Source organism: Babylonia areolata, chromosome 18 (genome assembly GCF_041734735.1).
Source record: "Babylonia areolata isolate BAREFJ2019XMU chromosome 18, ASM4173473v1, whole genome shotgun sequence".
Classification (NCBI taxonomy): domain Eukaryota; kingdom Metazoa; phylum Mollusca; class Gastropoda; order Neogastropoda; family Buccinidae; genus Babylonia; species Babylonia areolata.
This window is the reverse complement of record NC_134893.1, coordinates 74136104-74151173: the sequence shown is the minus strand read 5'-3', so window position 1 is coordinate 74151173 and position 15070 is coordinate 74136104. Positions and strand designations below refer to the sequence as shown.

The 15070-nt window shown below is 41.0% G+C and overlaps 1 protein-coding gene across 2 annotated transcripts in view; it reads right to left on the bottom strand.

Moving 5' to 3' along the window:
* Window positions 1-12338, bottom strand: part of LOC143293091 (mitochondrial uncoupling protein 4-like) — a 46684-nt gene extending 34346 nt beyond the window's left edge. For both annotated transcript variants that reach the window (XM_076603998.1, XM_076603999.1), the window contains exons 1-2: window positions 12168-12338; window positions 2870-3010 (exon numbers count right to left, since the gene is read on the bottom strand). In XM_076603998.1, coding sequence (XP_076460113.1) covers window positions 2870-3010; window positions 12168-12252 — 226 coding nt within the window. In that variant the 5' untranslated portion in view covers window positions 12253-12338. The remainder of the gene's footprint in view (window positions 1-2869; window positions 3011-12167) is intronic.
* Window positions 12339-15070: the final 2732 nt, after the last annotated feature.

Here is a 15070-nt window from a genome sequence, read left to right as displayed (position 1 = left end):
ACAGAGCAATGCCAACACACACAAACTGATAGAGTATTACCAATACCAAAAAACAGAAACTGATAGTGTATTACCAATACCACACACACAAACTGATAGTGTATTACCAACACCACACACACAAACTGATAGTGTATTACCAACACCAACACACAAACTGATAGTGTATTACCAACACCACACACACAAACTGATAGTGTATTACCAACACCAACACACACAAAATGATAGTGTATTACCAACACCACACACACAAACTGATAGTGTATTACCAACACCAGCACACAAACCAATGGTGTATTACCAACACCAACACACAAACCAATGGTGTATTACCAACACCAACACACAAACCAATGGTGTATTACCAACACCAGCACACAAACCAAAGGTGTATTACCAACACCAACACACAAACCAATGGTGTATTACCAACACCAGCACACAAACCAATGGTGTATTACCAACACCAACACACAAACTGATAGTGTATTACCAACACCAACACACAAACTGATAGAGTATTACCAACACCAACACACAAACTGATAGAGTATTACCAACACCAACACACACAAACTGATAGAGTATTACCAACACCAACACACAAACTGATAGTGTATTACCAACACCACACACACAAACTGATAGAGTATTACCAACACCACACACACAAACTGATAGTGTATTACCAACACCACACACACACAAACTGATAGTGTATTACCAACACCACACACACAAACTGATAGTGTATTACCAACACCACACACACAAACTGATAGAGTATTACCAACACCACACACACAAACTGATAGTGTATTACCAACACCACACACACAAAATGATAGTGTATTACCAATGCCAACACACACAAACTGATAGTGTATTACCAACACCACACACACAAACTGATAGTGTATTACCAACACCACACACACAAAATGATAGTGTATTACCAATGCCAACACACACAAACTGATAGTGTATTACCAACACCACACACACAAAGTGATAGTGTATTACCAACACCACACACACAAACTGATAGTGTATTACCAACACCACACACACAAACTGATAGTGTATTACCAACACCACACACACAAACTGATAGTGTATTACCAATGCTAACACACACAAAATGATAGTGTATTACCAATGCCAACACACAGAAACTGATAGAGTATTACCAACACCACACACACAAACTGATAGTGTATTACCAATACCACACACAGAAACTGATAGTGTATTACCAACACCACACACACAGAAACTGATAGTGTATTACCAACACCACACACACAAACTGATAGTGTATTACCAACACCACACACACAGAAACTGATAGTGTATTACCAACACCACACACACACAAACTGATAGAGTATTACCAACACCACACACACAAACTGATAGTGTATTACCAACACCACACACACACAAACTGATAGAGTATTACCAACACCACACACACAAACTGATAGTGTATTACCAACACCACACACACAAACTGATAGTGTATTACCAACACCACACACACAAACTGATAGAGTATTACCAACACCACACACACAAACTGATAGAGTATTACCAACACCACACACACAAAATGATAGTGTATTACCAACACCACACACACAAACTGATAGTGTATTACCAACACCACACACACAAAATGATAGTGTATTACCAACACCACACACACACAAACTGATAGTGTATTACCAACACCACACACACAAACTGATAGTGTATTACCAACACCACACAAACTGATAGTGTATTACCAACACCACACACACAAACTGATAGTGTATTACCAACACCACACACACAAACTGATAGTGTATTACCAACACCACACACACAAACTGATAGTGTATTACCAACACCACACACACACAAACTGATAGTGTATTACCAACACCACACAAACTGATAGTGTATTACCAACACCACACACACAAACTGATAGTGTATTACCAACACCACACACACAAACTGATAGTGTATTACCAACACCACACACACAAACTGATAGTGTATTACCAACACCACACACACACAAACTGATAGTGTATTACCAATACCAACACACACAAACTGATAGTGTATTACCAATACCAACACACACAAACTGATAGTGTATTACCAACACCACACACACACAAACTGATAGTGTATTACCAACACCACACACACAAACTGATAGTGTATTACCAACACCAACACACACAAACTGATAAAGTATTACCAATACCAACACACAAGAAACTGATAGTGTATTACCAACACCAACACACACAAACTGATAAAGTATTACCAATACCAACACACACAAACTGATAGTGTATTACCAACACCACACACACAAACTGATAGTGTATTACCAACACCACACACACAAACTGATAGTGTATTACCAACACCACACACACAAACTGATAGTGTATTACCAACACCACACACACACAAACTGATAGTGTATTACCAACACCACACACACAAACTGATAGTGTATTACCAACACCAACACACACAAACTGATAAAGTATTACCAATACCAACACACACAAACTGATAGTGTATTACCAACACCACACACACAAACTGATAGTGTATTACCAACACCAACACACACAAACTGATAAAGTATTACCAATACCAACACACACAAACTGATAGTGTATTACCAACACCAACACACACAAACTGATAAAGTATTACCAATACCAACACACACAAACTGATAGTGTATTACCAATACCAACACACACAAACTGATAGTGTATTACCAACACCAACACACACAAACTGATAAAGTATTACCAATACCAACACACACAAACTGATAGTGTATTACCAATGCCAACGGCCGTGGCCAACATCCCACGATGAGGTACCGTCGTCTTCACCCCCACCCCTCCATGTTCAGGTGCCGCCCTGTGTAGGTGTTCCCCCTGAATCTGCAGGCGTGTCTTGGTCAGGTCCAGCGGGTATGTCACTAAAACAAAAATGATCCCCCTGAATCTGAGGTATGTCACTAAAACAAACATGTTCCCCCTGAATCTGAGGTAGGTCACTGAAACACAAACATGTTCCCCCTGAATCTGAGGGATGTCACTGAAACACAAACATGTTCCCCCTGAATCTGAGTAGGTCACTGAAACACAAACATGTTCTCCCTGAATCTGAGGTATGTCATTGAAACACAAAACATGTTCCCCCTGAATCTGAGGTAGGTCACTGAAACACAAACATGTTCCCCTGAATCTGAGGTAGGTCACTGAAACACAAACATGTTCCCCCTGAATCTGAGGTATGTCACTGAAACACAAACATGTTCTCCCTGAATCTGAGGTATGTCACTGAAACACAAACATGTTCCCCCTGAATCTGAGGTATGTCACTGAAACGCAAACATGTTCCCCCTTAATCTAAGGGATGTCACTGAAACACAAACATGTTCTCCCTGAATCTGAGGTAGGTCACTGAAACACAAACATGTTCCCCCAGAATCTAAGGTATGTCACTGAAACACAAACATGTTCCCCCTGAATCTGAGGTAGGTCACTGAAACACAAACATGTTCCCCCTTAATCTGAGGTAGGTCACTGAAACACAAACATGTTCCCCCTTAATCTAAGGGATGTCACTGAAACACAAACATGTTCCCCCTTAATCTGAGGTCGGTCACTGAAACGCAAACATGTTCCCCCTTAATCTAAGGGATGTCACTGAAACACAAACATGTTCCCCCTACATCTGAGGGATGTCACTGAAACACAAACATGTTCCCCCAGAATCTGATATTTGTCACTGAAACACAAATGATCTTTCAATTGCAAGTAACAAAATCTGCTAGCTCAAATGTCGGACGCTCTTTTTCTTTTTCTTCGTCTTCCTTAACTCTGTAAAGAGTCAATGGTGTGGAACACTGGAGAATTGTTCAGCTGATTCTTCAATGTCTGTTTTAGAGTGTCAAAGCCTGGGTAAAGATGAATGCGCTGCTCCAATGTCTGTTTTAGAGTGTCAAAGCCTGGGAAAAGATGAATTCACTGCTCCAATGTCTGTCACAGAGTGTCAAAGCCTGGGTAAAGATGAATGCGCTGCTCCAATGTCTGTCACAGAGTGTCAAAGCCTGGGTAAAGATGAATTCACTGCTCCAATGTCTGTTATAGGGTGTCAAAGCCTGGGTAAAGATGAATTCACTGCTCCAATGTCTGTTATAGGGTGTCAAAGCCTGGGTAAAGATGAATTCACTGCTCCAATGTCTGTTATAGGGTGTCAAAGCCTGGGTAAAGATGAATTCACTGCTCCACTGTGTGTGTGTGTGTGTGTGTGTGTGTGTGTGTGTGTGTGTTATTCCCAGCCTTTATCATGTAGCACTGCATAGTGCACATGGTATTCAGTTCAAGGTCTGGATGCAAACAGAAGTATACCAGTGCTTATCTCTTGTATAATCTTGGAAAATAAAGAATCTAGTCTTCTACCTTTATCATCTAGTGCTGCGCCGTATAGATGCTATTCAGGTCAAGAACTGGATTTTTTTTAGACTTAAAAAAAACCAACAACCAGTGCTTATCTGTTATTCTCAAATACAAAGAATTTGTTCTAATCTGGTCTGTCTCCATGCACACACACGTGTGAATGTATGATGATGTTAATCAATTTTACACCTGTTCACTAAGAGTGATATGACTGTTCACTAAGAGTGATATGACTGTTCGCTAAGAGTGATATCAGACACACACAAAAATAAATAAATAAATAAATAAATACATTAATAAAAAATAAAGTAAAATAGAAGAAGTCAAACAAAGAACACTGACTGACAATGTAATCCCAAAAGGAAGAAGTCAAACAATGAAAGTCGACTGACAATGTAATCCCAAAAGGAAGAAGTCAAACAAAGAACACTGACTGACAATGTAATCCCAAAAGGAAGAAGTCAAACAAAGAACACTGACTCAGTGACTGACAATGTAATCCCAAAAGGAAGAAGTCAAATAAAGAACACTGACTCAGTGACTGACAATGTAATCCCAAAAGGAAGAAGTCAAACAAAGAACACTGACTCAGTGACTGACAATGTAATCCCAAAAGGAAGAAGTCAAACAAAGAACACTGACTCAGTGACTGACAATGTAATCCCAAAAGGAAGAAGTCAAATAAAGAACACTGACTCAGTGACTGACAATGTAATCCCAAAAGGAAGAAGTCAAATAAAGAACACTGACTGATCTTTTACTGCTTTACTTCAGTCTGATCTCAGCACGGTGACAGCCCTTCCCTGACATCCTGACCTGTAAGATCTGTCTGATCTCAGCACGGTGACAGCCCTTCCCTGACATCCTGACCTGTAAGATCTGTCTGATCTCAGCACGGTGACAGCCCTTCACTGACATCCTGACCTGTAAGATCTGTCTGATCTCTCCAAAGTGACAGCCCTTCACTGACATCCTGACCTGTAAGATCCATTCACAAGGTACATAACTTCAAGTCAGCGCTTCTTATGCTACCAATTGTGAATGGAGAGAGTTACCACTCTTTACTATTTGTTAATCATTTCATCTCCTGGCCACATTATTTGTTAATTTCCAGTTGAAAAACCACTGAAGCAACCATGTGTTTGTTCTGTATTGTCCATGTGTTCTGTGTGGCTTGTTCAGGATTAAAGAGGCTATGCCAGTCTTGAATAAAAGCTAGTTTGTGTTTGCACATTTCTTGTGTCTTTGCTGCTGTGTGCACATGTCAAATGATCGGTATAAGGACAGGCCCAGCGTTTCCTTTTTTTGAGGAAGTGTCTGGGTTTGTTCCAATGTACCTTTTATTTACCTGTGTGCTGGCTGAATCGGTAGCATGAGCAGCACTGACTTGAAGCTGTGTACCTTGTGAATGGAGAGAGTTACCACTCTTTACTATTTGTTAATCATTTCATCTCCTGGCCTCATTATTTGTTAACATTCATGCTGACACCTCTCCCACATGGCAGTCTGCGTGTCCTTCATGCTGACACCTCTCCCACATGGCAGTCTGGGTGTCTCCTTCATGCTGACACCTCCCCCACATGGCAGTCTGGGTGTCCTTCATGCTGACACCTCTCCCACATGGCAGTCTGGGTGTCTCCTTCATGCTGACACCTCTCCCACATGGCAGTCTGGGTGTCTCCTTCATGCTGACACCTCCCCCACATGGCAGTCTGGGTGTCCTTCATGCTGACACCTCTCCCACATGGCAGTCTGGGTGTCTCCTTCATGCTGACACCTCTCCCACATGGCAGTCTGGGTGTCCTTCATGCTGACACCTCTCCCACATGGCAGTCTGGGTGTCTCCTTCATGCTGACACCTCTCCCACATGGCAGTCTGTCTCCTTCATGCTGACACCTCTCCCACATGGCAGTCTGGGTGTCCTTCATGCTGACACCTCTCCCACATGGCAGTCTGGGTGTCCTTCATGCTGACACCTCTCCCACATGGCAGTCTGGGTGTCCTTCATGCTGAAACCTCTCCCACATGGCAGTCTGGGTGTCCTTCATGCTGACACCCCTCCCACATGGCAGTCTGGGTGTCTCCTTCATGCTGACACCTCTCCTCTCCCACATGGCAGTCTGTCTCCTTCATGCTGACACCTCTCCCACATGGCAGTCTAGGTGTCCTTCATGCTGACACCTCTTCCACATGGCAGTCTGGGTGTCTCCTTCATGCTGACACCTCTCCTCTCCCACATGGCAGTCTGTCTCCTTCATGCTGACACCTCTCCCACATGGCAGTCTGGGTGTCCTTCATGCTGACACCTCTCTCACATGGCAGTCTGCGTGTCCTTCATGCTGACACCTCTCCCACATGGCAGTCTGCGTGTCCTTCATGCTGACACCTCTCCCACATGGCAGTCTGCGTGTCCTTCATGCTGACACCTCTCCCACATGGCAGTCTGTCTCCTTCATGCTGACACCTCTCCCACATGGCAGTCTGGGTGTCTCCTTCATGCTGACACCTCTCCCACATGGCAGTCTGGGTGTCTCCTTCATGCTGACACCTCTCCCACATGGCAGTCTGGGTGTCCTTCATGCTGACACCTCTCCCACATGGCAGTCTGGGTGTCTCCTTCATGCTGACACCTCTCCTCTCCCACATGGCAGTCTGGGTGTCCTTCATGCTGACACCTCTCCCACATGGCAGTCTGGGTGTCTCCTTCATGCTGACACCTCTCCCACATGGCAGTCTGGGTGTCCTTCATGCTGACACCTCTCCCACATGGCAGTCTGGGTGTCTCCTTCATGCTGACACCTCTCCCACATGGCAGTCTGGGTGTCCTTCATGCTGACACCTCTCCCACATGGCAGTCTGGGTGTCTCCTTCATGCTGACACCTCTCCCACATGGCAGTCTGGGTGTCCTTCATGCTGACACCTCTCCCACATGGCAGTCTGGGTGTCTCCTTCATGCTGACACCTCTCCTCTCCCACATGGCAGTCTGGGTGTCTCCTTCATGCTGACACCTCTCCCACATGGCAGTCTGGGTGTCTCCTTCATGCTGACACCTCTCCCACATGGCAGTCTGGGTGTCTCCTTCATGCTGACACCTCTCCCACATGGCAGTCTGGGTGTCCTTCATGCTGACACCTCTCCCACATGGCAGTCTGGGTGTCCTTCATGCTGACACCTCTCCCACATGGCAGTCTGGGTGTCCTTCATGCTGACATCTCTCCCAGGTTCTATCAAAGGTAGATTCCTTCTTCCTACTATACTCATATTTACTTGAGATATCCGAAGAAAATGTAAATGAAAAACAAACACACCATAAGCAGAATGTTTGTTGTGTGACAGCATAAAAGCATGACAGTTATAATGGTTGCCCACAAATATTTTAAATCCACATCTGTTGTGTGAAGCCTAAAAACCTGACAATTAATGAATTATAGTGAGTTGCCCACAAATGTTTTAAATCCACATCTTTGCTTTACACAGTTTTTTTTTTTAAATCCCACAATATTAAGTTGTTTAGTTTCTAATATTACAAAAATCTGTGGAATTGTATTGTGGCAAAAAGGGACTAGCTGTCAATGTAGAAACTATATAAAAAACCAACAACAAAACAATACATAAAATATAGCATTCTCTAGCTGCACACAGGAAAGCATCATGTATACTATATGTCCACCCCTATGGAACATGAAGTTTGGCTGAAAGTTTGGGGTGGGTGTTACAAGGGAAGAAAAAAACCAAGATCAATATGTTTATACTAAAATTATCATTGTATACTCACACCTTAAGCCATTCACAAAAATACATGAACAACTTAAAATTACTGCATACATCATTTCACCTATTACAGAAAACCAAAGATAGTTAATTCTTTACACAAAAACATAGAAATAATAAACAATTAATGGTCAATTTGACAGTTGATACAATACAAATATGAATGACAGTTGATACAATATGACAGGTGATACATCATAATCTAAAGAGAAATTTTTTTCTTTGCTCTTTGAAGTAAGAAAATGTTTTAAATTTCACCCCAGTGTGTACCACACCTTACTTAAAAGAGCAAAAAAAGAAAAGAAGTTTTCTTTCTTTTTTTCTTTCTTTCAGACAGAATCAGATAAAACCATACATTATTCCCATTACAACACATTCCCTTGTTCAACTGACCACTTCTTTTTTTTTTTTTTTTTAAAAAGCTCATAATCTGTAATTGTATATATATATATATATATATATATATATATATATATATAATAGATTATTTTGACTCATCTTCAGTTCAACCCTCCATCTATCCTGTTTCCTTAAACTCACCACACAACCCCACCTTCCCCTTGTTTTTTTTAATTTTTTAAATTTTATTTTAAAAAATAACACTCAACTTTGAACATTAACACCTTAGGCCTTAAATCATACAAATATGTTCATATTTCAAACTGTTCACCAGTTTATCTCTGATTCAAATAGATTTTAACTTAGAAAGTATTGTGAAGAACGGGTACCACATGATTCTATTCGTAAAATATGTGTTGGATTTATTTGACTGACCAAGTATTCAAAGTTGAATGGATTGGCTAATGATCTGTCAGAATTTCTCCTCTCCCCTCTGTTCCCCCTCCCCCACCACCTTACCCACCATTCTTCTAAATTTCTTTCTTTTCTTTTTTTCTTCTATCAGGCCGATATTCCTCTGGTGACAATAAATTTAATCTCATGTTAATATTGATAATAGCATTATTTTACTATAGTATTTATTATTTGTTTATTTGTTTTATTTCATTATTTCATTACTTACTGTTTATGAATGTTATTTGATACAGTTAATCAACACATTTTCATGGTAATCAAACAGCAAATATTTTGGATTTAGTTTTAGCAAACAGAGATAACTTGGTTTATAATGTTTTATATTATCCCCCTATAGGTAAAAGTCACCACTCTAGTATTACTTTTGAAGTTGATACTGGTATTCCACTACCTGATACGTCAAAAGGCAGACGCTATTTTTATGATAGAGGTGATTATGAGACAATGAGGCATGCAATGGATGACATTAATTGGAAAGAGACTTTGGAACTCAAATCTGTGGATGAGTGTTGGTCTTGCATTACTGATAAATTGAAGGAATTACAAGATAAGTATGTACCATCTAAAGAGTTTTGGACTGGAAACAAAAGTTACAAAAAGACTGTCCCACTTTCTGTTTTGGAAAAGATACGATTGAAAAGAAAGACCTTCAGATGGTATAAGAAGTACAGGATGACTGAAAATTATAATGCTTATGCACGTGCTCGAAATCAGGTTAAGAGGGCATTACGAAAAGCTACCAAGGAAAAAGAGATGTCTATTGCAAAGAACATTAAAAGTGACCCAAAGAGACTGTTTAATTATATTGCATCACAAACTAAACCAAAGGAGATTATTCCGAACTTAAGCACACCTGGTGGAACTTTAACTAACAATGACAAAGAAAAGGCTGAGGTCCTAAATTTGTTTTTCTCTGGTGTTTTCACAGTGGAAGATGTCACCAATGTTCCTTCTTTTGAGTCAGAATGCAAGGCTTCAACAGATTATGTTGAAGTTTCAGAAAAGATTATTAGTGACAAACTTTCACAGTTAAAGGTAAATAAAGCCACTGGTCCTGATGGAATACACCCTTATGCTAAAAGAATTACATAATAGTTTAGCTATTCCCTTAAAGATTCTGTTTGTTAAGACTGTATCACATGGTAAGATCCCACAGGCGTGGAAAGTAGCACAAGTAAAACCAATATTTAAGAAAGGTAACAAACAAGACCCTGGAAACTATCGACCAGTAAGTTTGACATCGATTGTATGTAAAGTTTTTGAAGGTTTCATACGTGATACTTTGAATAAACATTTGATTGATAACGACTTACTGTCTGATTATCAGTTTGGCTTTACCAGTGGTAGATCCTGTGTGACTCAGTTGTTGAACACTGTACATGACTGGATGCAGTCACTTGAAAACAATAAACCAATAGATGCAATTTATCTGGACTTACAGAAGGCGTTCAATAAAGTTCCACATAATAGGTTAATTGCTAAATTGCAAGGATCAGTATTTGTGGTAAATTGTTGGAATGGATAAAAGACTTCTTATATGAGAGAGCACAGTATGTATCAGTAGGGACTGAGTCATCGTGTCCTGTTAAGGTGAGTAGTGGTGTTCCCCAAGGCAGTGTCTTGGGGCCCACACTCTTTGTATATTATATAAATGACATGCCTGACTAGACTGTTTTGTGAAAATCTTTGCAGATGATACAAAGATCTATGAGAAAGTAGATTCTGATGTTGGTAGATTGAAATTACAAGTTAGTATTGATAATTTAGTACACTGGACTGATAGATGGCAAATTAAATTTAATAACAATAAATGTAAAGTTTTACACGTAGGCAGAAATAATCCACATTATAAATATTATATGAATGGTACGGATTTGCAGGAGACTTCATCGGAGAGAGATCTTGGAGTCATTGTTGACTCTGGTCTCTCTTTTGATGTTCATGTTAATGAAACCATTAAAAAAGCCAATAGATTGACCGGAATGTTAGTTGGAAATATACAGTGTAAAAGTAAAGACATAATGGTGCCATTATTTAAGTCATTAGTCAGGCCAGTCTTAGAATATGGGAATGTTGTTTGGAATACGGGTTTAGTGAAACATATAGACAGTGCTGAAAATGTTCAACGAAGATTTACTAAAAGAATCATTGGCTTTGCTGATATGGACTATGAAAGTAGGTTGCAAGCACTTAAGTTACCTAGTTTAGAATATAGAAGACTGTGTGGTGATTTAATAGAGATGTATAAAATGACACATGGATTATATGACAGCAGAACTATAAACTCTTTGTTTACATTGAATGAGAACAGTGCCACCAGAGGCCATTCCTACAAACTATTAAAAGTTTCAGTTAAAACTTCCAGATTTGCACATTTCTTTACTAACAGAGTAACAAATGTTTGGAACAATTTGTCACAAGACGTTGTTTCCGCAGGAACAGTGAATACATTTAAAAATTATCTTGATATTCATTTAAAAAATTTTTTAATTCAAAACTCATTTACATATTTATTGATTTTTCAAGCATTGCGCACTCAATGTTGAAAAATGCATCAGACATATGTGGGGACTCTCTTTTTCTTCCCCACTTCAAGTGGGCAAAAGGCCTTGTCAGGCCTGCACGCCTTGATATTGATATGATATTGATATGATATGGTTCATCAGCCGTCATGTTAAAATTGAAGTGCAACGTTGTAAGCACAGTATAAGCTTTAAGCTTGTTGATGCTCTTTTGTCATTGATTGCATTGTAATCATGTGTATTGTTGAACAATTAAAGATTATTTAAACCAACACCTTAGACTTAATTTAAGTGGCTTTAATATACTGTCTACATTAGTGGCTTTACTATACTGTCTACATCACCAGAGACCAACGTATTTTTCTCCATTGCAGCTGATTTCTGCTCACGGTTGTCAATATAAACTATGACTTGCGATAATGATGTAGAGTTGGGCCTAATCTCAACATTTTGACATGAATCAGTTGTTTGACCTACGATACTACTGATAAAGCCAACATTTATGTTGCAGAAAAACAGCTCAATGATAGCATTCAACAGTCCATGCCAAACACTGTCTTACCCGTTTCTGCCACGCACGCAGCAGTGATGGACAGTCCATACTTGAAGAGGAATGATTCTTGCCTGGAACTGGCCTTGGCTGTCATGGTCAGCTTGCAGCAGAGGACGACAGAACGCCCCAAAGAAATGCGGTCACTGTGCTGTCATCTCACGTGTCCATGTTGTCTTCCAGCGCGGCCGGAAAGCGGTGTGTGGCGTTATTTGGGTTCCCTCAACACGATCCAACCCGGGCAATAAGTTTATGGTTTTCCTTTTGTTTTTTTAACGGATTTTTTTTTCTCTTGTGGCGGCATTTTATGGGAAGTAACTTTAACGCGCGTGTGTGTTGTAGTAGTAGTAGTAGGATGAGGAAAGAGGATGAGAAGAAGAAGGAATTGAAGGTCAGCTGCGGCAGTACGTAATTCTAGATGGGACAAATAAAAGGCCTTGTGGCCAAAATATCAAATCCTTTCTCATACGGTCAGTTTAGTGACGGTTTGTTGCAACAGTAAACAGGTCTCAAAATGCCGACATGAATGATCACAATAAGCTCCTTGCATTAATAAACAGGTCTCAAAATGCCGACATGAATGATCACAAACAGCTCTTCAATCTTCAAATTGGAAGGTCAGCCGTCATTACTGACTATTAATGACCTGTGTGCGCAGAGGCGTAAATACCTAGCTATAACCTAAGTAGGCCTATCTTCCCTCCGGAGGGGGTGACAATAAGAAAGACATGTATACATACTCCCTCCCACCGTCACTCGCAGCGTCCCTCCGGACTGGGGGAAAAAAAAAGGGGGGGGGGCGGGGGGGGGGGGACTAAACTGTGATCTTGTTCAGCTCCCTCTTGAAAGCTACCAAGGAGGGAGCCTCTGCTGCTGTTGCAGGCAGGGAGTTCCAGACGGGGATGGTTGATGGGAAAAAAAACTGTATTTATAAGGGTCAGAGGAGGAGCTAAGATGGACAAATTTGTGTCGATGATTTGATCTTGTTTTGCTGGATCCTTTCTTGAGAAATTTGTCTGGAGGGATGTCTACAATGCCATTGACCATTTTATACATCAGGGTCAGCCTTTGTCTGTTCCGCCGTGATTCGAGGGATTCCCATCCTAGTTCTTGCAGTATGTGTGTTACGCTGCTGGTCCACCCGTAGTCATTGTGTACATAACGTGCTGCTCTTCTTTGCACCATTTCAATCTTGTTCTTTTGGCCTTCTTTGTACGGGCTCCAGACTGATGAGCAATACTCCAGGTGCAGGCGTACAAGAGTTTGGTAGGCATTGGCTTTGGTGGTTTTATTGGATGTTTCTAGATTCCTTTTTAGGAAGCTCCTTGCATTAGTAAACAGGTCTCAAAATGCCAACATGAATGATCACAATGAGCTCCTTGCATTAGTAAACAGGTCTCAAAATGCCGACATGAATGATCACAATAAGCTCCTTGCATTTTCTGGATCCATCGGCTACAGCAAGTTTCACTAGTTCAACCGAAGAAACCAAACTTGGTAAAAAAAAACAAAAACAAAACAAAACAGGAAGTGCACCCTTGTTTAAGTGTTAACGAACTCTATCAGCAAAAGTAAATTAACACAAATGTTATTGTTGTCATGTGGACAGGCCTGAAACAGCAACGCCCTGAGAGAAAGAGAAAGAGAGAGAGACTGAGAGGGGTGGGTGGGTGGGTAGGGGGCGGGGGGCGGGGGGGGGGGGGGGGGGCAGGCAGAAACAGAGCCAGAGAACAGCCCAGGTCGCCAGGTCATCAGTAATGCCCCAGCGCGAAAGAAGAAGAGTTGTTGCTTTGTCTTTTCGATATACCTTTCTGGTATTCTAAACTGGGTACACTGAAAACAGTTTATTGCTATCAGTATCATCACTTGAATTTTTTCATTATTTTGCAGTCTCTAAGCGATTACCCCTCAATTTTAGTCCTTTTTGTGAAGATAAACAGAGAAGACATTTCCATCATTCTCCATATTACATACATGGGAGTTTCTGTTACACTCCCAATTTGGTTAAACATACTTACCATGTCAAACTGATGCAAACCGTGCCTTGAGGTTTGCTCCTCTTGACCTAAGTTTCACGGCAACCCAGTGATAAGACGTCTCGCTATTTGTCCGCCGTCTGCCAGCCAATCAACCGCCATTTCCGGCTGTGATGTCAATGATTGCAACTCCGTTGTAAACATGTGTGAGAGAGAGAGAGAGAGTGAGTGTAATGGGTAAAGTCCAGCAACACATTTTACCGGCAGTGTGCATGCATGTGTGAAATGTTAATTTTTACCATAAGTAGATGTTGTAACCCATTTTCTTTCAGTAGATTTCGGCTCATTTTGTACGTTATGTTGCGAATTCAGTCAATACCACTATCTTGCTGCTTCTGTTTTTCGTCCAATAAATCACGGAAATGTAACAATGGGCACAATGATTCAGGCCGCCAATACAGCAGCTGTACTCGGACAAGACTGGTTAGAAGTCAGTGAAACATCCCTGGGTATCTGGCAACAGAAGCCATGCGGTGTTCCAAACATCACTGAGGGGTGAGGAGGGAGTGGGGAAATTCGATCATGTTGCCTGTTGTCCAGTGGACTGCACAGAGGCCGTGTCTGAGCTGACGCCAGGGGGTGGGGGGTGGGCACAATGCAATGACCTCGGGGCTCGTTACAGAAGATAACATGGAGATATATACTTCCAAAATGTCATGGTAATATAATGACTGATTGATTTTTCCTAACAGGAAATAAGATGGAGAAACAAACTGCCGTAGCTTCAAGGTAAAATAATCACTGACTGATCTCCCCACCCTGTGGGTAGGCCCTGTGACATGCAGCACCATGTGGTAGTGTGTGTGTGTGTGTGTGTGTGTGTGTGTGTGCACATGTCCACGGAGTGTGTGCGTGTGACATGCATGTAAACAGCACATC